Source organism: Thalassophryne amazonica, chromosome 6, assembly GCF_902500255.1.
Source record: "Thalassophryne amazonica chromosome 6, fThaAma1.1, whole genome shotgun sequence".
NCBI classification, from domain to species: Eukaryota; Metazoa; Chordata; class Actinopteri; order Batrachoidiformes; family Batrachoididae; genus Thalassophryne; species Thalassophryne amazonica.
In genome coordinates this window covers 123,073,470-123,097,408 of record NC_047108.1, presented here as the reverse complement: position 1 = coordinate 123,097,408, position 23,939 = coordinate 123,073,470, and the positions used below count along the sequence as shown (strand labels likewise).

Here is a 23,939-nt window from a genome sequence, read left to right as displayed (position 1 = left end):
TCACCACCACAGCTTCTTATAATCACCTCCATCACCAAAATGAACAAGACAGGTGATATCACACATCCCATTGCATTTCTCCAGTCGCATGAGCTTAGTTGTGAACTCCTCCGTCGTAAACCGGAACTTGAATTTCCCGAAGTACTTCTCAACTGCCTGCTGCAATTTCCCTGGGACGTGGAAGAACTCCAAAGCGAACCGAATCATTCTATGTGGGACAGAACCATAGGCGTTGGCCAAGTTCAACCATATCACATGGAGCTCCTTCTTAGCATTCTTTCCTTGCATTATCCTATTCCAGATCATAGACATGTGCTCAAGGCAACCTGGGAAACCAGGAATACCAGGAATACTTTTTGGATGCTGGTATTGATGAGGCTATTAGCCAGCAGAAATTGGATTAGTCTCTTTGCAAGCACCGTGAAGAAGATCTTGCCCTCAACATTTAACAAAGATATTGGTCTAAACTGATCAAGAGACACAGCGTCCTTCTCCTTTGGTATGTAAATTCCCTCGGCAATGCACCAGCTGTCAGGTATCTCACCAGACTCCCAAACACTTGCAAGCAATTTCCAGAGACACTTTGGCAGCTCCAGACAGTTCTTGTACACTGCATACGTGATCCCATTTGGACCTCCGGCTGCCTTTGCTCTAGCTTTCCTAACGACCACCTGTACCTCACATAGCCGTATTCTACACAGGTTGAAAGGCACTTCAGGTTCTTGTGCTCTGTTAAGGCCATCTATACTTTCTACTTGGATGTTCCTGTTTGGATCAGCATAGGTCATCATCAAGGCTTCTTCAAGCTGCTCTCTTGGTATCTTCAGAGTCCCACTTGTCTTCTCTGCGAAAACCTTCTTTGTAAACTTGAAGGGGTCCTCTGTGAAGTCCTTTCGGGCCTTCCTGGATTCTCTACACCTCACTGCTTTCCTCTCTGCCTTCCCCAACTTGCTGATACCATTTCTTGTCAGCTTTACCAAATCATCGATTGCTGCCACCTCTTCCCCACTCGCCTCTCTCTTCGCCCTCCGTAACCACTGTACTTCTTTCCTTAACTCTTTCATTTTCCTCCTTCGCCTATTGATCTGATCCTTTTCTTCTGTCTTCTTCTGCACCTTCCACTCAATTACACCGAATCTTGATCTTCCATACTCGCACACCATCTTGGAGAAATTCTCCATTCTTCTCACAGGCTTTCCTCTAAGCATGCCAATGGCTGGGACTAGGTCCTCCTCAATGCTTCTCCAATCTGCCTTGTTCTGCGAACTCGGCCACTTAATTTTCATACGGTCCCTTGCTTCATCCACTACAGGTTCTGTAAGGGCACTGTGGTTGAACTCCAGGCCTCAATAACCGCCGACTTATCAGTTTGCACTGAGCGTTGAATGTCTGTCACAATGCGACTGCCACTGTTACTAGATTGTCCACTTGAAACATTTCCAGTATCGTTATCAAAAAAATTCCAGTGTTGCACCATTATGGACACGCACCATATATGCGTGTCCATATATATATATATATATATATGTGTATATATATATATATATATATATATATATAATATGAACACGCTGGAGGGACTACATCTCTCGGCTGGCTTGGGAATGCCTTGGGGTTCCCCCGGAGGAGCTGGGGGAGGTGTGTGTGGATCGGGAGGTCTGGGCGGCTTTGCTTGAGCTGCTGCCCTCGCGACCAGACTCCGGATAAAGTGGAAGAAAATGGATGGATGGATGGATGGATATATACATACATATACATATATATCTTTCCAAATCACGCTACTGGTGTAGTCAGTCAGTGTGACAGGATCTGGGTTTCACACCATGTTCTGGGCCAGCTGTTGGTCCCAGTGGCACTTTGGGCTTGAATCTCTGTTAAATGTGGCTTTACATGTGTTTGTGTTATAATGACTTACATTTACACTGTGACAAACAGTCGTATCTACAAGATTTTCATCCCTTTTGGTCAACATAACGGGAGCAGTCAGAGGTCTGTCTAAAGGCGTATTAGTTTTGTTTGGTTGCTTCTGTCTGCACAGGTGACTTATAAAGTAAAACATTCAGTCATTCATCATTTGTAGGTTTCTTAATAACAGATATAATAATTTTTAAGTGAATTGAGTGATGCCACCAAACTGTCTATTAGGAAAATCAACTGCCTGATTGGTGCAATTATATTTCTTTGGAGCTGAATGGGCTTTAAATGCAAACTCCTCAGGTGACCGCATTGAGGTTGAAAGTGGTATCCAGGCACCTGCAGTGTTGGCTTTCATTTACATGGCTGTTTCAGATGACGGGTTTCAGGTTGTAGGTCCTTCTTTTACATGGTTTCACATCCCAGTTACTGCAGCATCAATCAATCAATCAATCATTTTTTTTTTTATATATAGTGCCAAATCACAACAAACAGTTGCCCCAAGGCGCTTTATATTGTAAGGCAAGGCCATACAATAATTATGTAAAACCCCAACGGTCAAAACGACCCCCTGTGAGCAAGCACTTGGCTACAGTGGGAAGGAAAAACTCCCTTTTAACAGGAAGAAACCTCCAGCAGAACCAGGCTCAGGGAGGGGCAGTCTTCTGCTGGGACTGGTTGGGGCTGAGGGAGAAAACCGGGAAAAAGACATGCTGTGGAGGGGAGCAGAGATCGATCACTAATGATTAAATGCAGAGTGGTGCATACAGAGCAAAAAGAGAAAGAAACAGTGCATCATGGGAACCCCCCAGCAGTCTACGTCTATAGCAGCATAACTAAGGGATGGTTCAGGGTCACCTGATCCAGCCCTAACTATAAGCTTTAGCAAAAAGGAAAGTTTTAAGCCTAATCTTAAAAGTAGAGAGGGTGTCTGTCTCCCTGATCTGAATTGGGAGCTGGTTCCACAGGAGAGGAGCCTGAAAGCTGAAGGCTCTGCCTCCCATTCTACTCTTACAAACCCTAGGAACTACAAGTAAGCCTGCAGTCTGAGAGCGAAGCGCTCTAATGGGGTGATATGGTACTACGAGGTCCCTAAGATAAGATGGGACCTGATTATTCAAAACCTTATAAGTAAGAAGAAGAATTTTAAATTCTATTCTAGAATTAACAGGAAGCCAATGAAGAGAGGCCAATATGGGTGAGATATGCTCTCTCCTGCTAGTCCCCGTCAGTACTCTAGCTGCAGCATTTTGAATTAACTGAAGGCTTTTTAGGGAACTTATAGGACAACCTGATAATAATGAATTACAATAGTCCAGCCTAGAGGAAATAAATGCATGAATTAGTTTTTCAGCATCACTCTGAGACAAGACCTTTCTGATTTTAGAGATATTGCGTAAATGCAAAAAAGCAGTCCTACATATTTGTTTAATATGCGCTTTGAATGACATATCCTGATCAAAAATGACTCCAAGATTTCTCACAGTATTACTAGAGGTCAGGGTAATGCCATCCAGAGTAAGGATCTGGTTAGACACCATGTTTCTAAGATTTGTGGGGCCAAGTACAATAACTTCAATTTTATCTGAGTTTAAAAGCAGGAAATTAGAGGTCATCCATGTCTTTATGTCTGTAAGACAATCCTGCAGTTTAGCTAATTGGTGTGTGTCCTCTGGCTTCATGGATAGATAAAGCTGGGTATCATCTGCGTAACAATGAAAATTTAAGCAATACCGTCTAATAATACTGCCTAAGGGAAGCATGTATAAAGTGAATAAAATTGGTCCTAGCACAGAACCTTGTGGAACTCCATAATTAACTTTAGTCTGTGAAGAAGATTCCCCATTTACATGAACAAACTGTAATCTATTAGACAAATATGATTCAAACCACCGCAGCGCAGTGCCTTTAATACCTATGGCATGCTCTAATCTCTGTAATAAAATTTTATGGTCAACAGTATCAAAAGCAGCACTGAGGTCTAACAGAACAAGCACAGAGATGAGTCCACTGTCCGAGGCCATAAGAAGATCATTTGTAACCTTCACTAATGCTGTTTCTGTACTATGATGAATTCTAAAACCTGACTGAAACTCTTCAAATAGACCATTCCTCTGCAGATTATCAGTTAGCTGTTTTACAACTACCCTTTCAAGAATTTTTGAGAGAAAAGGAAGGTTGGAGATTGGCCTATAATTAGCTAAGATAGCTGGGTCAAGTGATGGCTTTTTAAGTAATGGTTTAATTACTGCCACCTTAAAAGCCTGTGGTACATAGCCAACTAACAAAGATAGATTGATCATATTTAAGATCGAAGCATTAAATAATGGTAGGGCTTCCTTGAGCAGCCTGGCAGGAATGGGGTCTAATAAACATGTTGATGGTTTGGATGAAGTAACTAATGAAAATAACTCAGACAGAACAATCGGAGAGAAAGAGTCTAACCAAATACCGGCATCACTGAGAGCAGCCAAAGATAACGATACGTCTTTGGGATGGTTATGAGTAATTTTTTTCTCTAATAGTTAAAATTTTGTTAGCAAAGAAAGTCATGAAGTCATTACTAGTTAAAGTTAATGGAATACTCAGCTCAATAGAGCTCTGACTCTTTGTCAGCCTGGCTACAGTGCTGAAAAGAAACCTGGGGTTGTTCTTATTTTCTTCAATTAGTGATGAGTAGAAAGATGTCCTAGCTTTAAGGAGGGCTTTTTTATAGAGCAACAGACTCTTTTTCCAGGCTAAGTGAAGATCTTCTAAATTAGTGAGACGCCATTTCCTCTCCAACTTACGGGTTATCTGCTTTAAGCTACGAGTTTGTGAGTTATACCACGGAGTCAGACACTTCTGATTTAAAGCTCTCTTTTTCAGAGGAGCTACAGCATCCAAAGTTGTCTTCAATGAGGATGTAAAACTATTGACGAGATACTCTATCTCCCTTACAGAGTTTAGGTAGCTACTCTGCACTGTGTTGGTATATGGCATTAGAGAACATAAAGAAGGAATCATATCCTTAAACCTAGTTACAGCGCTTTCTGAAAGACTTCTAGTGTAATGAAACTTATTCCCCACTGCTGGGTAGTCCATCAGAGTAAATGTAAATGTTATTAAGAAATGATCAGACAGAAGGGAGTTTTCAGGGAATACTGTTAAGTCTTCTATTTCCATACCATAAATCAGAACAAGATCTAAGATATGATTAAAGTGGTGGGTGGACTCATTTACTTTTTGAGCAAAGCCAATAGAGTCAAATAATAGATTAAATGCAGTGTTGAGGCTGTCATTCTCAGCATCTGTGTGGATGTTAAAATCGCCCACTATAATTATCTTATCTGAGCTAAGCACTAAGTCAGACAAAAGGTCTGAAAATTCACAGAGAAACTCACAGTAACGACCAGGTGGACGATAGATAATAACAAATAAAACTGGTTTTTGGGACTTCCAATTTGGATGGACAAGACTAAGAGACAAGCTTTCAAATGAATTAAAGCTCTGTCTGGGTTTTTGATTAATTAATAAGCTGGAATGGAAGATTGCTGCTAATCCTCCGCCTCGGCCCGTGCTACGAGCATTCTGACAGTTAGTGTGACTCGGGGGTGTTGACTCATTTAAACTAACATATTCATCCTGCTGTAACCAGGTTTCTGTTAGGCAGAATAAATCAATATGTTGATCAATTATTATATCATTTACCAACAGGGACTTAGAAGAGAGAGACCTAATGTTTAATAGACCACATTTAACTGTTTTAGTCTGTGGTGCAGTTGAAGGTGCTATATTATTTTTTCTTTTTGAATTTTTATGCTTAAATAGATTTTTGCTGGTTATTGGTGGTCTGGGAGCAGGCACCGTCTCTACGGGGATGGGGTAATGAGGGGATGGCAGGGGGAGAGAAGCTGCAGAGAGGTGTGTAAGACCACAACTCTGCCTCCTGGTCCCAACCCTGGACAGTCACAGTTTGGAGGATTTAAGAAAATTGGCCAGATTTCTAGAAATGAGAGCTGCTCCATCCAAAGTGGGATGGATGCCGTCTCTCCTAACAAGACCAGGTTTTCCCCAGAAGCTTTGCCAATTATCTATGAAGCCCACCTCATTTTTTGGACACCACTCAGACAGCCAGCAATTCAAGGAGAACATGCGGCTAAACATGTCACTCCCGGTCCAATCGCATCAGGTTAGAAATTCAAGTGTAGTTTCTGTCCCTCGTGGGTCTCGGTTTTGTATTACAAACTGTATCCTTTGTGGAAAATACATGCTCCTCTGCAGCCAGTGCCTGTATTAATTGCATTGTTTTTGCTTTTGGTGTTGTTACACAATATAGTATTTTCACAAAAGTGTTTCATTCCCGCCAGTCTGATCCCTGATGTTTGGGTCTGTACTTCACAATGTCTCAATATGATGCATGTGGAAATGTTTACTTCTACTCAAAATATAATTTAATCTGGTTTATTCAATGTAGATTGTCATAGGTGAGAGACTCCCCTCCTCCCACCCCACATTGTTCTTAAAAATTTCTATATTATCGTATTTTGTGAAGTATAAGTCGCACCTGTCAAAAAAACAAAAATGCTTCTTGTGTCTTGAAGAGGAAAACAAAACATATGTCACACCTGAGTACACATTGCACCTTTTTTCTGTATTATCAGCTCTTTTAACTTGGGATTTTTGTGTGTTGATGTAGTGTACTTTTATTACTGGAATTTATTCTTTTATTATTAGATGTTATTTTGTTTTGTGCTTTGATTTCTGGAAAAGTCCAATATAAATACTTAGAATTCAATCATATTCTCACTCATCTTCAACTGCTTATCCAGGATTGGGTCATGGGGCAGCGGCTCTAGTAGTGGACCCAAAAATTCCTAGTCCTGGGTCTTCCCCGGGGTGTCCTCCCAGCTGGACGTGCCTGGAACACCTCCCTAGGTAGGCTCCCAGGAGACATCCTTATCAGATGCCCAAACCATCTCAGCTGGCTCCTTTCAACGCTGCCACCCTCCAGAGAAAACCCATTTTGGCCACTTGTATCCATGATCTAGTTCTTTCAGTTATGACTCAACCCTCTTGACCATAAGATTGACCAGTAGATTGAGATCTTCACGTTTTGGCTCAAATCCTTTTTTAACACAACAGTACAGTAGAGTGAATGCAACACAGTCCTGCTGCGATGATTCTCCAGCCAATTTCACGCTCTGTTGTCCCCTTTTCAATTTAATTTCAATTTATTTTCATTTATATAGCGCCAAATCACAACAGAGTTGCCTCAAAGCGCTTCACACAGGTAAGGTCTAACCTTACCAACCCCCAGAGTGGTAAGGAAAAACTCCCCCTGAGGAAGAAACCTCAAGCAGACCAGACTCAAAGGGGTGACCCTCTGCTTGGGCCATGCTAGAAACATAAATTACAGAACAATTCACAGAACAATTCATGGATGAATATACAAGAAATGCTATTGGCGCACAGGACAGGAGGGTCGCCAACACAAATACAACTCCCATCTCTGGATGGAGCTGCACCTTAAACAGAGAAAAAACAGAATCAGGCATCAGAAAGACAAAAAATACTGTATAATTTGCCAGCATTAAACAACAAGAAAAACAGAAGAAATACTAAGGTGATCGCTGGCCACTAGCCCTAAACCTCAATAAAAGACCCAGAATTTAGGTAAAGTTGAGGCCGCGGCACGCTCCAATTACTAATAAATGAATTAAAAGAGTAAAAAGCGTAAAACAAAACTGCACCAGTATGCTAGCCATATGAAAGGGAAAATAAGTGCGTCTTAAGTCTGGACTTGAAAATCTCTACAGAATCTGACTGTTTTATTGACAAAGGGAGATCATTCCACAGAACAGGGGCGCGATAAGAGAAAGCTCTGTGACCCGCAGATTTCTTATTCACCTTAGGGACACAAAGTAGTCCTGCACCCTGAGAACGTAAAGCCCGGGCCGGTACGTAAGGTTTAATTAGGTCAGCTAGGTAGGGAGGTGCCAGTCCATGAATAATTTTATAGGTTAGTAGCAGAACCTTAAAATTTGATCTCACTGGGACAGGAAGCCAGTGAAGGGATGCCAAAATGGGTGTAATGTGGACAATAAACAAGACCCCGAGGTACTTGAACTCCTTCATTTTGGGCAAGACCTCATTCCCAACCCAGGTGATTCATTGGTTTCCTGCTGAGCCCCATGGCTTCAGATTTAGAGGTGCTGAGCCTCATCCCAGCCGTTCCAACCAGCGCAGTGAGTGCTGGAGGTCACAGGCTGATAATACTAATAGGACCACATCATCTGCAAAAAGCAGTGATGAGCCACCCCCAAATATTCCTCAGTATCTTGTCCAAGAACATCACAAACAGGATTGGTGACAAGGCCAACCCCCACAGGAAATGCATCCAACTTACTGCTCTCGCTTTGTGAGTACAAAGAATTCAATGCAAGTCACACTGAAGTATGTCACTAGACTTCCCAAACTAGTAAAAAGAAGAACAACAAAAAACCCTAATTATACTCCAGAAAATACAGTATGCTAATAATCATTGAAAAAGGATGGCAAAATAAGTAGTGATGCGAGAAAGCGAAATCCATCAGTCTCAGTGTTTGCAACATCTTTAGCGGCTGTTGAAATGCTGTCAGATGAAGAATTGGGCAAGTTCTTGTCACAATTTTCTTTCATTCATTCATAAAGAAAGAATACTTGCATGAGTTGAAAGATGGAACACCTCATTGAATGGTATGTTCCATTTTCCCACCCTTTCTTTTACATGAATGGAAAACATTCATTATTTGTTTTATATGACACCTAAATAGATCTGTATAGTGCATGTGTGTAGTGTATCGATCACAACTGCCATTAAAGGTTTGGGTGGACTGCAGATGTTTTTCAGATTTTAAGCTGGGCCACGCTGCTCTTAAATTTGAGGAACGGCTGATTTACAAAAACCCAACAATGTAATCTTGAGGTCACCATAAAGGTCACGTAACTCAGTCCCTCGGCTGTCATTGTGTTATTGTGACCCTCTGTGACAAATGATGTGGCGTATGATGATGCGTAAGACTTCATAATTGTCAGTGTCTTCACTTGTCTTGTCTTCTTGGTGCTGAGTTGTACTTTTGGATGATACTTAACTACTACTTACAACAATGAGCACTGACAGCTGGACACCTGCTGTTATTCACCTGAAACCTATTAGTCTGTCGCAGAGTGAGCCCATTCTTCAGTTTCAGCTCAGCGCTGTCAATCTTCCCTCCTGTTGGCCGTCTCAATGAATTCTTTATTGCAACCCCCCCCCCCCCCCCCCACACACACACACAAATGAAATAACAAATACAATAAGTGCTAAGTCTGAGATCTGTTTTATTTCTTCTTTTGCAGAAGGACAGATTCTCTGTGTACGGCGAGTACTGCAGTAACCATGAGAAGGCTTTGCGGCTCCTCATGGAACTAAACAAGATCCCCAACGTCAGAACCTTCCTGTTGGTAAGACGGCAGCATTCTTCTCTTCTGTGCTGCCATCTTTTTTTAATATATATATTTTCTTTGGCACGCTTCCTCTCTCCTGAAATTCATGAATCTGTCTGTCAGCAATGTTACTCATGATTTTCCTCCTTTCACTATGAATCTGACTTCTCTCTTCTCCTTATACTGTTTAAAAAATACACTTTCATTATTTTTTGTCACACAAATCCATTCCTTGAGTTTAAAGCTGCAGTGTGTCAGATATCGGGGTGTTGATCATCATTATCATAACCATCTGTTAACTAGTGTACAACATCCTTCAACATCAAATTAATCTGTTTTTATAATCTTAGACTGAACCTTTCATACTGACATGGAAACGGGCCCCCTCGTTGAGGCCACCATGTCGGCACACCATGTTGGTACAGTAGCCCAAAATGGACATGCATACGTTGCATTTTGCAGAACAGCTGGAAGAGTGAAGAAGAAATAAGTGGAATTAGTCTTTGCTGCCCTATACACTGTCTAGTGAATGCTAGTGCAGGCTAACAGGTTTGAGAACTCTGATTTTTGTGAAATAGCAGATATTGCTACATAGTGCTTACATACATAGTGTTTATTACAAGAGAAGGCAAGAGGGCACTAATCCATAATGCAATCTGCAACCCCACCACTAGATGGCGTTAAACTTTACACACTGTCACTTTAAAATGTTTCTCCACTTTTCTTTTTTCACTCTTTTAACAGTGTTCTTAGCATAGCTTCTTTCTTTGCACCACATTTCTTCCCCCCCTTTTGTCATCTGTCATCTCTCCATCCTCCTCCGCCTCCTTTTCTTCCTTCCTTGCTTCCCTCATATCACTTCTATTTCCATGCTAACACTTGAATAAAAGGCAAAAATCACAACAAGGTCAGGGGTCCTTCCTCTCCGGACAGGATGCAGCCATCATCAAGGTCACTTTGTGTGGCTGTTGGAGTGTTTCTGCTGCCAGCTGTTTCCATGTTTTGATACCCAGAGCTGTCGAGCCTGGATAGTGAACTTTGAATGGTCACATGGTCTTTGAATTGTGACCCAACCAATGAAGTCATCTGCTGAACCAGAGGCCAGCCAGCTGTTGATAGTTGGCAGCTAGTTTGGGCTTGGCCAAGTTATCTAAAGCCCCGTGTTTGTCACTGCCTGACTGTTTACTTCCATGGCACCATTCTGACCCACATAACTGGAACTGTGTGGATCTGTGCTTTTGTTTTTATTCCTCCCCTGCTGGTGTACTTGTGATGTTGCAACTTGCCTCTGTCTTTTGCACAGTTGCCCCCCCCACAGAAAAAAAAATAATCACTACAGAACATCTGGTTATGTGTTAAAATGGTCACACCATTTGGAACACAAGATTGTCACACCTGCTCTTCATAATCTCCGGTAATGGATGAGCTTTAAATGGTTTCTCTAGCAACCAAGGCAGTAGGGAAAAATGGTCTTAAGTGCTGCATTAAAAGAAATGTGATACTGATGAAGTCACTCAGTAACCACAATATTCATCAGTGAAATAGATGCAAAAACAAAAAAAAAAAAATGGAACCAGAGGGCTGATGTATATCCCGTGTGCTCCAAATTGTTCAAACGTTATAAATTCCTCATATTTATGCCAGCGTGTTTTTCTGACGTTTCCACGATGTCAGACGTGATGTCAAGCTCTGCATTTTAGCAACAGGAAAAACAGCCCCATTGATGCTATAAAAAAAAAAATTAAAAAAAAGCCTGTCGGCCGACATTTTACCCCATGGGAAATACGTCGGGAATCTATAAGGAATCAGAACCAATAACAGTGTTGATAACAATTTAAAATATCATCAGTTTTAATAAGATTCTTCATTCCAACAAGTTTCAAGTAGATGCACTGAAAAATGTTTTGACAAATTAACCTAAACATAGAAAAATTTCCATTATGCAAATGCTGACAAGCACTGAAATCTTTGTGGGATTGATCACTGATTGATCAAAGCTTCATAGCACTCGGCTCAAGATGTTTTCAGAAATTAGTTGAAATTTTGAGAATCTCTTTATCTCACTTCTAAAATAAAAAGGACTAAAAACCTTCCTGATTTAAAAAAAAATGGACACATTTTTTAGAGAATCGCCAAGTTTACTGGAGGTCTGAAATGAAAGCTTTTGGATTAAACCTGCTTGCTTTGCAAGAAAAGAGAGAAGTGAGAGTAAAAGGAGGTTAGAGTGAAGAACAGCAGGAGTTCAGGCTGCAAGATTACAGATAAGTACAGGATGAAATGAAAGAGGAGAAAAATGTTTTCAGGAACGTTTTAGGCAGAAATGAGTGTGTGAGAAATGGAAAGCAACTGTAATCCAGCAGTTGTCATTGTCATTGCTGCGATCAGCTGACCAACTGTGCTGTTTCTCGTATTTACATCAGACCGCTGCACGCCATCCTCCACCGCTCTGTGCGGAGCTGAGAAGAATTGTCATGTGATTGTTGCTTTAAACTGATCTCCCCCACCGGAGAACACTCCAGTGGTTTTTCTGCAGGGCTGCTTTTGATCTTTCATCCCGTCCCATGAGCTCATCGCATTTTAACGGTCTGCGTGCCGACAAAAATCAAAGTGTAGTGGGGGGGGCATTAAACTTGTTTTCGGGGATTGGAGGATGGCGGTAGGGGGCAGTTACTTTAGGCCAGAATCGTACAGAAAATGAGACATTTAAGAGGATCCCACCTTGGCATATCCTCTTGTTGACAGGGGAGATATTGGTTGGAATGATAGAAAGACATATTTGTTTAATTTTTGAACATTACAGGATTGAAAAGTACACTTTATTTTTTTGCAGAAATGGTTGCTAGCATCATAGTGAGTTTCAATTTTGTCATGATTGCTGTTCTACAGTATACAGGAAGAGGAAAGCTGAGCACAAATGCACAGTGTGCAGCTGTCGCATTCAGATTTCTGCTTAAATACTGAGTGGCATTTCCCATATTTGCCCATATTTTTGATATAAGAATGCCACGAGCAGGTCAGGTCTGGATGCATGTGCTAGTATCCACCACACTATGCAACTGCTTTGGGTTCTGATTGGTAACCGCCCAGGCAGCTAACATGCCTGGTAACCATATAACTGCCACTAACAGATGAAACAAGGCAGTGTTCGTGGCCTTCTCCAGCCATCGGGGTCCTGAAGCACCTGGCATGAACGTGCCATATGGCCAAAATGTTGAAGCAGATTCTCCCTGACTAAGTTATCCTTCTCATCTCTCCCTAACTAACTGCTCTTTTGACACAAAGTCGTTCAGGCAGTACCGAAGAATCCTCTGAAGAGACCTGGCACCAACATCATCCGGTTGTTGCTTTAGGTCTTTCTATCCACGTCTGACAACCATACAGAAACACAGAAAGCACCAGGACCTTAAAGGATTGAACTTTTGTTCTACTACAAAGGCATCAACATTGTCAAAAACCTCTGTCTAGTGACCTTGTGATTTCATAAGGACATTCCAGGCATCCCTTGATTTCAAAGGCTAAGGACCCAGAAACATAAATGTCACTGCTGAAACAAATTAATGTCTCTTCAGTTTAAACAAATTCAGCACATACAGATGCTCTTCTGATGGCAGAGTCCAGGAAGTCATTGAAAGCCTGGCTCTTAGTCTTTGTCCAAGACAATCGCAAACCCAGATGTTCTGATAATAGTCATCCAAAGGTTCTTTGGATTTCTGATTTCAGAAAGAATTTTGAAGGGATTAAATGCTAAAACTGCACCAGTGTATGTGAATTTCACTGAATTAAAAGCATGTCAAGCTGTATATATAGTGAGAGAGGCTGTTCTTCTACAACAAAGCAGTAGGCTTACTGGTTGTAATTTGTAACACAGCTGAGACACGGCTGCCAGATAACCAAATGGTGCACGTGGACTTGTTATCGATCTGCTGCCAGAATGTGTGACAGAAAGGAAAAGACAACAATCCGTTTACTGCCGACAAACAGAAAAGATGGGAGAGATCAATAAAAATGGCTGCAAGTGGTCTGAATAATGTCGTCTCGCTTGAACTGTTAGAAGAGTCACATATGTATCAAATTATAATTATTTCAGTTTTTATGAGTCTCTTGGATAAAATCCAAAGCAAAATTTATATTCGCTGCTCCAAGAAGAGTTGCACTCGTTTGTGTGCAAACGTGTACTCTCCAAATTGATGCATGTTTCTTTTGATGATGATCCTTTTTCTTTTTTTGTTGTTGCCATAAACCCTTTTGTGTTTGAATTAAATTGAAGTTTGAATTAAATTGCAAACTGACCAAAAAACAACACTGCTTCAACTTTCAACTCAACTCAACTTTTTTCTTCTATAGCGCCAAATCACAACAAACAGTTGCCCCAAGGCGCTCCATATTGTAAGGCAAGGCCATACAATAATTATGAAAAACCCCAACGGTCAAAACGACCCCCTATGAGCAAGCACTTGGCAACAGTGGGAAGGAAAAACTCCCTTTTAACAGGAAGAAACCTCCAGCAGAACCAGGCTCAGGGAGGGGCAGTCTTCTGCTGAGACTGGTTGGGGCTGAGGGAAAAAACCAGGAAAAAGACATGCTGTGGAGGGGAGCAGAGATCGATCACTAATGATTAAATGCAGAGTGATGCATACGGAGCAAAAAGAGAAAGAAACAGTGCATCATGGGAACCCCCCCACAATCTACGTCTAAAGCAGCATAACCAAGGGATGGTCCAGGGTCACCCGATCCAGCCCTAACTATAAGCCTTAGCGAAAAGGAAAGTTTTAAGCCTAATCTTAAAAGTAGAGAGGGTATCTGTCTCCCTGATCTGAATTGGGAGCTGGTTCCACAGGAGAGGAGCCTGAAAGCTGAAGGCTCTGCCTCCCATTCTACTCTTACAAACCCTAGGAACTACAAGTAAGCCCGCAGTCTGAGAGCGAAGCGCTCTAATGGGGTAATATGGTACTACGAGGTCCCTAAGATAAGATGGGACCTGATTATTCAAAACCTTATAAGTAAGAAGAAGAATTTTAAATTCTATTCTAGAATTAACAGGAAGCCAATGAAGAGAGGCCAACACGGGTGAGATATGCTCTCTCCTGCTAGTCCCCGTCAGTACTCTAGCTGCAGCATTCTGAACCAACTGAAGGCTTTTTAGGGAACTTTTAGGACAACCTGATAATAATGAATTACAATAGTCCAGCCTAGAGGAAATAAATGCATGAATTAGTTTTTCAGCATCACTCTGAGACAAGACGTTTCTGATTTTAGAGATATTGCGTAAATGCAAAAAGGCAGTCCTACATATTTGTTTAATATGCGCTTTGAATGACATATCCTGATCAAAAATGACTCCAAGATTTCTCACAGTATTACTAGAGATCAGGGAAATGCCATCCAGAGTAACGATCTGGTTAGACACCATGCTTCTAAGATTTGTGGGGCCAAGTACAATAACTTCAGTTTTATCTGAGTTTAAAAGCAGGAAATTAGAGGTCATCCATGTCTTTATGTTTGTAAGACAATCCTGCAGTTTAGCTAATTGGTGTGTATCCTCTGGCTTCATGGATAGATAAAGCTGGGTATCATCTGCGTAACAATGAAAATTTAAGCAATACCGTCTAATAATACTGCCTAAGGGAAGCATGTATAAAGTGAATAAAATTGGTCCTAGCACAGAACCTTGTGGAACTCCATAATTAACTTTAGTCTGTGAAGAAGATTCCCCATTTACATGAACAAACTGTAATCTATTAGACAAATATGATTCAAACCACCGCAGCGCAGTGCCTTTAATACCTATGACATGCTCAAATCTCTGTAATAAAATTTTATGGTCAACAGTATCAAAAGCAGCACTGAGGTCCAACAGAACAAGCACAGAGATAAGTCCACTGTCCGAAGCCATAAGAAGATCATTTGTAACCTTCACTAATGCTGTTTCTGTACTATGATGAATTCTAAAACCTGACTGAAACTCTTCAAATAGACCATTCCTCTGCAGGTGATCAGTTAACTGTTTTACAACTACCCTCTCAAGAATCTTTGAGAGAAAAGGAAGGTTGGAAATTGGCCTATAATTAGCTAAGATAGCTGGGTCAAGTGATGGCTTTTTAAGTAATGGTTTAATTACTGCCACCTTAAAGGCCTGTGGTACATAACCAACTAACAAAGATAGATTGATCATATTTAAGATTGAAGCATTAAATAATGGTAGGACTTCCTTGAGCAGCCTGGCAGGAATGGGGTCCAATAAACATGCCGATGGTTTGGACGAAGCAACCAATGAAAATAACTCAGACAGAACAACCGGAGAGAAAGAGTCTAACCAAATACCGGCATCACTGAAAGCAGCCAAAGATAACGATACATCTTTGGGATGGTTATGAATAATTTTTTCTCTAATAGTCAAAATTTTGTTAGCAAAGAAAGTCATGAAGTCATTACTAGTTAAAGTTAATGGAATACTCAGCTCAATAGAGCTCTGACTCTTTGTCAGCCTAGCTACAGTGCTGAAAAGAAACCTGAGGTTATTCTTATTTTCTTCAATTAGTGATGAGTAGAAAGATGTCCTAGCTTTACGGAGGGCTTTTTTATAGAGCAACAAACTCTTTTTCCAGGCTAAGTGAAGATCTTCTAAGTTAGTGAGACGCCATTTCCTCTCCAACTTACGGGTTATCTGCTTTAAGCTACGAGTTTGTGAGTTATACCACGGAGTCAGACACTTCTGATTTAAAGCTCTCTTTTTCAGAGGAGCTACAGCATCCAAAGTTGTCTTCAAAGAGGATGTAAAACTATTGACGAGATACTCTAACTCCCTTACAGAGTTTAGGTAGCTACTCTGCTCTGTGTTGGTATATGACATTAGAGAACATAACGAAGGAATCATATCCTTAAACCTAGTTACAGCGCTTTCTGAAAGACTTATAGTGTAATGAAACTTATTCCCCACTGCAGGGTAGTCCATCAGGGTAAATGTAAATGTTATTAAAAAATGATCAGACAGAAGGGAGTTTTCAGGGAATACTGTTAAATCTTCTATTTCCATACCATAAGTCAGAACAAGATCTAAGATATGATTAAAGTGGTGGGTGGACTCATTTACTTTTTGAGCAAAGCCGATAGAGTCTAATAATAGATTAAATGCAGTGTTGAGGCTGTCATTCTCAGCATCTGTGTGGATATTAAAATCGCCCACTATAATTATCTTATCTGAGCTAAGCACTAAGTCAGACAAAAGGTCTGAAAATTCACAGAGAAACTCACAGTAACGACCAGGTGGACGATAGATAATAACAAATAAAACTGGTTTTTGGGACTTCCAATTTGGATGGACAAGACTAAGAGACAAGCTTTCAAATGAATTAAAGCTCTGTCTAGGTTTTTGATTAATTAATAAGCTGGAATGGAAGATTGCTGCTAATCCTCCGCCACGGCCCGTGCTACGAGCATTCTGACAGTTAGTGTGACTCGGGGGTGTTGACTCATTTAAACTAACATATTCATCCTGCTGTAACCAGGTTTCTGTTAGGCAGAATAAATCAATACGTTGATCAATTATTATATCATTTACCAACAGGGACTTAGAAGAGAGAGACCTAATGTTTAATAGACCACATTTAACTGTTTTAGTCTGTGGTGCAATTGAAGGTGCTATATTATTTTTTCTTTTTGAATTTTTATGCTTAAATAGATTTTTGCTGGTTATTGGTGGTCTGGGAGCAGGCACCGTCTCTACGGGGATGGGGTAATGAGGGGATGGCAGGGGGAGAGAAGCTGCAGAGAGGTGTATAAGACCACAGCTCTGCCTCCTGGTCCCAACGCTAGACAGTCACAGTTTGGAGGATCCAAAAAAATTGGCCAGATTTCTAGAAATGAGAGCTGCTCCATCTAAAGTGGGATGGATGCCGTCTCTCCTAACAAGACCAGGTTTTCCCCAGAAGCTTTGCCAATTATCAATGAAGCCCACCTCATTTTTTGGACACCACTCAGACAGCCAGCAATTCAAGGAGAACATGCGGCTAAACATGTCACTCCCGGTCTGATTGGGGAGGGGCCCAGAGAAAACAACAGAGTCCGACATTGTTTTTGCAAAGTTACACACCGATTTAATGTTAATTTTAGTGACCTCCGATTGGCGTAACCGAGTGTCATTACTGCCGACGTGAATTACAATCTTACCAAATTTACGCTTAGCCTTAGCCAGCAATTTCAAATGTCCTTCGATGTCGCCTGCTCTGGCCCCCGGAAGACAATTGACAATGGTTGCTGGTGTCGCTAACTTCACATTTCTCAAAACAGAGTCGCCAATAACCAGAGTTTGATCCTCGGCGAGTGTATCGTCGAGTGGGGAAAAGCGGTTAGAGATGTGAACGGGTTGACGGTGTACACGGGGCTTCTGTTTAGGGCTACGCTTCCTCCTCACAGTCACCCAGTCAGCCTGCTTTCCCGACTGCCCGGGATCTGCCAGGGGGGAACTAGCGGCGGCTAAGCTACCTTGGTCCGCACCGACTACAGGGGCCAGGCTAGCTGTAGAATTTTCCACGGTGCGGAGCCGAGTCTCCAATTCGCCCAGCCTGGCCTCCAAAGCTACGAATAAGCTACACTTATTACAAGTACCGTTACTGCTAAAGGAGGCCGAGGAATAACTAAACATTTCACACCCAGAGCAGAAAAGTGCGGGAGAGACAGGAGAAGCCGCCATGCTAAATTGGCTAAGAGCTAGTAGCTACGCAACCTAGCGGATTCCTAAAAACACACAAAGTGAATAATGTGTAAATAATTTAAAGGTGATTCAGCAGAAGGAGTGCCCCAATCAAGGCACCAAACAGGCCATGAAGCAGCACAGGCAACGCACGACAACAGCGCCAAAAGAGAAAAATAAAAAAAAATAAATAAATAAAAAACGAAAGCGTTAGCAAGCTAGTTAGCTTGCCAACGCTGATGAAAGTTAGCAGATAAAAGTGCTCCGTCGCGATGTTTCGACCGTTAGAGGTCTTCCTTAGGCGTTGGAGCACAGTAAAAAAGTTAAAAAAAAAAAAGTAAAAAGGTAAAAAAGTAAAAAAGTCTTGAAAAAGACTGTTAATTCAAGTCCAAAGCAGCAGGTAGCAGTCTCAGTGTAAACAGTCCCAACTACCTACAACTTCATACAAAACATTTACAAATGCTGATCTTTAATGTGAAATTGAAAACAAATGTGGACATTATTCAACTACATTTATTTATACAGCTAATAAAATAATGTAGTAATGTGGGTACCTAAACCTTTGGCCATAACTCTGACAGTTAATGAAAATGCATTTGAAATAATGCTGTTTTTATGTTTTAATTATGCATGACATAGTCGTTCCATCAGTGGTGGGCATGGATCAGCTAATCAGCTAAGAGCTACTTAGTGAAACTAACCTTTTCATTGTGAGATTAGCTCTTCAGCTAACTTTGAAAACCATTAGCAGACCAATTGGTTTCCACAGAAATTTGTTCTGCTAACTTTTAAGTCAGCAAGCATTTTTAAAGCTAAATTCATGTCATAAAAGTTAGCAGTTAGTGCAGACCAATTAGTTTCCGCTAAATTTACTTCCATTAACTTTAAGTCAGCAAGTATTTTTAAAAAAAGTTAAATTCATGTAGTAAATGTTAGCAGTTAGCGGTTATTGTGGACCAGTTAGTTTCCACAAAATTTAGTTCCAGTAACTTTAAGTCAGCAAGCATTTTATTTATTTATAAAGCTCAATTCAAGTAATAAAAGTTAGCACTTAGCAGTCTACTGGGGAATTTCCCACTAGTCCTACTCCTAGTATTAAGGAAAGCATGTTGAAGTTGTTTTTACATTTATGATAGGCTAAGTAATGTTACAAAAGTGTGACAGTTTAAAAAAAACAAACAATTATGGTGAATTACCATTATTTGTTGATTTTCAATTCAACAGATTTATAGAGAACAGTACAAATAAAGGTGATTAATGGTGTATGTCAACAGAATCATATGTTTTATTTTTGTAAATTGAATAAAACTGGATCTGGTTTATTAGCTATTTGAAAATATTATATTTATTTGAACTTGAAAATCAGTTTGGGGTTGTAATATACACCATCAAATAATGTAAAGAGGTTAGGACCAGTGGATCCTCCCCGGTTATTGGTTGCTTCAGCGCTTTATTGTATCACTGTTAACATTTTAGTTTGCAGATTAACGATTATCCAAACTACCTTTCAGGTTAGTTCTGCCCAGCACTGCTTATTGTCAAATAACAACAAGGTGACTGAATAACTACTGAATTCCCATCGCCCAGCTAGTTAATTTGTTGATGCAGTGTGATGTTGCAGATTTCTGGGTTTTTGAAACACATTCAGATGATTATTTCACTTTTTGTTTCCATTGTGCCCATAACGGTTGCTTTGTTTGTCTGGATGTACGCTTGCTTTTTAAAGCATGGCCTTATTTGTGCGCAGCATTGTGTAACTGCTGTGTTTCTGGGTTTCTTTTTCAGCACTGTATGCTACTGGGAGGTAAGAAAAGCACAGATATTCCTCTGGAGGGTTATCTTCTCACTCCCATACAGAGGATCTGCAAGTACCCTCTGCTGCTTAAGGTACAATACCGCTGCCGTAAAGCCAAAAGATCCCGCTGTTATCAATAACACAAATGGTATTTGGAATAATACATCATTTTGGGAAACTTAATAACTAAACTAACATCAATTTTGTTTCGAAACAACTTGGGATTATTTGGACTTTACCGCTGACTCATTATTTGACCCGACCTTTAAAACAAATCTTTGTACCTGCTGGCACTTCCAGGTCTTCGGTTTTTCCCCACCTACTAATATTTTGAACTGTTGCAGGTTTTGATATTTCAAAGCGTTTCATTATTATTTTCTTTATGTTAACTTTGATGAAGTAACATGCCTAACTTGCACCATGCAGCGTGGGATGGCAGGATAATGCCACTTTTGTCATGTCCGATACAAGACCGATACTTAAATCTTCAGTACCTGTCGATAACAATGCCGCCTGTTTCTTTTTAATTTGTCTTAAATGGTAAATGGACTGCATTTATATAGCACTTTTTCATCTGCATCAGACGCTCAAAGCGCTTTACAATAATGCCTCACATTCACCCCGATGTCAGGGTGCTGCCATACAAGGCGCTCACTACACACCGGGAGCAAAGGGGATTAAGGGCCCTTGGGCAAGGTCTTTAATCCCTTGCCCAAGGGCCCTTAGTGATTTTCCAGTCAGGCGGGGATTTGAACCCATGATCTTCTGGACTCAAGCCCAACACCTTAACCACTAGACCATCACCTCCCCCTTAAAACAATTAATCTGTCATTGTTCTGGGTGTACCTAGCTATATAACAAAATGTTAACTCCAACTGTGAGCCAAATATTCTAGTTCCTGAAATGAAACCATACAAACTCATAACATGACTCATATATGTAATAGAAGACTCTGATTGGACTTATTTTTTAAAATGTTTATTTTCCTATGTCAGATTCAGTAATTTTGGACAGTATTGGACCATTACTAATCCAAAATATCGGAACTGTTCACCCCTGCATGCAGCATGCGGAACAACAACTGGAGCCCGTCCATAGTATAACTTTACACCCTTGTCACTTCTGGAAAACCTCACAGTAACATCATGGCTTATACATCCAGGTTATGGGCTCCACGGAAGTGCAAGGGATTATCAAAATGTAGCAAAGTTTGCAACATTAAACAGGAATTTTCAAACATTTCAAAAGCCCTTCCACAGTGGAAAAAAGACCATGGTACAATGACGGAATATCCACACTCAAAAAACTGATGCATTAGATGAACTCCATTCAATTATGAGCAGGATTTCCATCTAATAAATATATGTGGCCCCAAGTCAAATAAAACACATTCATGCAAGATAATGTAATTTAACTGAGTTGGGACTACATATATTTATTAGATGTGAGTCAGTTTTTTGAGTCACAAACAAATGACTCACTGGATGAACTCAATTTAATTATGGGCAGGATTAATGAACTGAGTTCATCCAATGAGACATTTTTTGAGTATAGATTCAGCACAAACACCGTCCTGGACCCCCTCAGGTTTTCTTCAGTATAGACGAAGTTTCAAGCTGTGACCTTCAAGGATGGATATCTGTGAAAGTGAAAATGTGACTTTCCGTACATCTATATTTTAAGTCTATATCTGAATCCTCTCTGTGTGACATGCTAATAGCAAGTGTTGAAAAGAAGGGAACAGTAGGGGGTGTACCTAATTGCAGGTTGTTTTTTTTTTCCTGTATAAAGGTTTAGTGCCACTGAGCTTTTTAAGATTTAAGTCATAAAAATAATTTTCTGTGCACCACTATAATTTTATTCCTTAGCATTTAGAAAAGGATGTCATAATATGATATTGTCCATATGATCAGAATTCATACTGTCTGGAAACAATTTAAAATTTCAACCCCTCAGGGGGAGAAATTAAAGGGATAAGATGCTATGACCAACATTTGGTAGATTTGGTAGTGATTTACAAGAAATCTTATGGATGTTAATGTAAGATGTGTCACGGGTAATCTCAAAACTTCACACATGCACATTGCACATGTGCTTCCTCTTGTAGTTAGTCTGCACGACAGTGTTGAAGGAAAAGACAATATTCACTATGGAATTTTCCACAGATAAATATGCCTTCTTCATTAAAATGAGCTGTAATTTTGCAACATGTTCTTAAATAACCCGACATTATAATGCTTGGATTTCGGTAGAAACTACGTTGTCTCAGTTTTGTTAAATTTGAAAGGCCCTATCGCTTTAAAGTAACAACAAACACATGAATAGTTTTTTTAATTATTATTATTAATGAATGTATTGCCTCACTGACTTTTTTTTTTTTTTTTTTTTGGTGACAAATCTAAAACTTTACTCTCAATACACCTGATGACCTTTAGACCCCTTGAACTTCCTTTAGATAGTTTGGAACTTGTACTGTATTTTTCAGCTCATAATTCCACAGCTACCATTTTCAAATTTTGCTTTCCACCACAGGAGCTGCTGAAACGGACTCCAAAGAAGCACACGGATTATCCAGCAGTGGAAGAAGCTCTGCAGGCCATGAAGGCTGTCTGCTCCAACATCAATGAGACCAAGAGGCAGATGGAGAAACTGGAGGCTCTGGAGCAACTGCAGTCCCACATTGAAGGCTGGGAGGTGAGATGGAAAGATGGAAAGGGGAGAACGGAGGTGGGAATCAGAAGGATTAAAAGATGGGCAAGAGTGAGCAGAGGTAGTAGGAGGTACGAAATGTAGGAATCTATGGCTGGAACAAACCTCTTTCTTTGGAAGACCTCAGCCAGCTCCGTCTTAAGAGCTGAGCGCTCTGGCAGTCAAACCAGCATTGGAGGGCAGAGGCCACGGATGGGGCTTGGGAGCCAAGTGAAGGCTCCGCTGCATTTTTCACACCTCCCTCACTTACTACAACAGAGTTCTTGTCTTAGCAGGCACCAACAAGACAATGTGCCCACAGAGAGTGCCAATGAGGATGCCAGCGGGCACACTGCCCAATCAGAAGACACTTTGGAAGCAGAGCTGTGGGAGAAGCATGGGGAGGGGTTATGTTAAGAGGATCTCTTGAGGGGGGAGAGGAAGAAAACTGAGGGATGAAACAGAAAGTGGGCCCACTGGGGGATTTCAGTTTCTGCTTGCCAAAACAGACTCTTTTTCTGGTCCTTTAGGTTGGGTGAAATTAGCCAGTTTGACCCTTAGACAACACCACAACAGTAAAAGGCAAGAAATAATTTGCTCAGGGATATACAGTTGGTAATAAAGGATCACACATTATTTCCTGGACCTTTTTAATTAATAATATGTTCTTTGCTTCTTTTAACTATAGAATGTAGATGATGGTGTAGATACAGCTTACAATCTATAACTTAGTTTTCTTCCATTCATTTTTATCTCCTCAAGTTAGTCACTTTAATATCACCAAATATATTGTTCAAAATGTAGCAATTCTAAAGGGGCACACGAAGCTTGATGAAAATCAGTAAGTAGTCCCACTTTACCTATAAAATCCTCCTCCTCACCAATAAAACCCTTGATCCTCAGTACCTACAGGACCTTCTCCATCCTCACGCCCAGTCCAGAGCCCTCATTTGTCAACCCTTCCCATACACAGATCTGTGCGTAAACCATGCTTGTGAGCATTTCTCCACCAAGTGTAGAATTTACAAACTTGTATCTAGAAATGTGTGCATGGTCACCATGCACATGCACTGTCTCTAGTGGTTGAACAGGGAAACGTCAAATAGAAAGTGTTGCTGCCATCCCAGCATGCAACTTCATCCACGTACTTTCTTTATTTCATCAAATGAATACCTACACAATTAGTAATTATGTCTAGATAAAAATTGGCGTGTAGCCTCATTGGTGTCAAAATCTACAAAAGACATCTGTGTGAACTAAACAGCAGCTTTTGCCTTTGACAATAAGCACCTCAATCCAAAGCATGAATCAAAGTTTTCTTCCCATAAATTTATATCAAAAAGACAGTAGTACATAATGTCACTGGAGTGCAAAGGATTCTGGGACAACTGTAACAATAAATAGTTG

The 23,939-nt window shown here is 40.6% G+C and overlaps 1 protein-coding gene across 7 annotated transcripts in view; it reads left to right on the top strand.

Annotated features, from left to right (window-relative positions):
* The window catches only part of prex1 (phosphatidylinositol-3,4,5-trisphosphate-dependent Rac exchange factor 1), a 275,267-nt gene that overhangs the window by 92,680 nt on the left and 158,648 nt on the right, over positions 1 to 23,939 (top strand). For all 7 annotated transcript variants that reach the window (XM_034173311.1, XM_034173310.1, XM_034173315.1 and 4 more), the window contains exons 4-6: positions 9,274 to 9,378; positions 19,835 to 19,936; positions 22,377 to 22,538. In XM_034173311.1, coding sequence (XP_034029202.1) covers positions 9,274 to 9,378; positions 19,835 to 19,936; positions 22,377 to 22,538 — 369 coding nt within the window. The remainder of the gene's footprint in view (positions 1 to 9,273; positions 9,379 to 19,834; positions 19,937 to 22,376; positions 22,539 to 23,939) is intronic.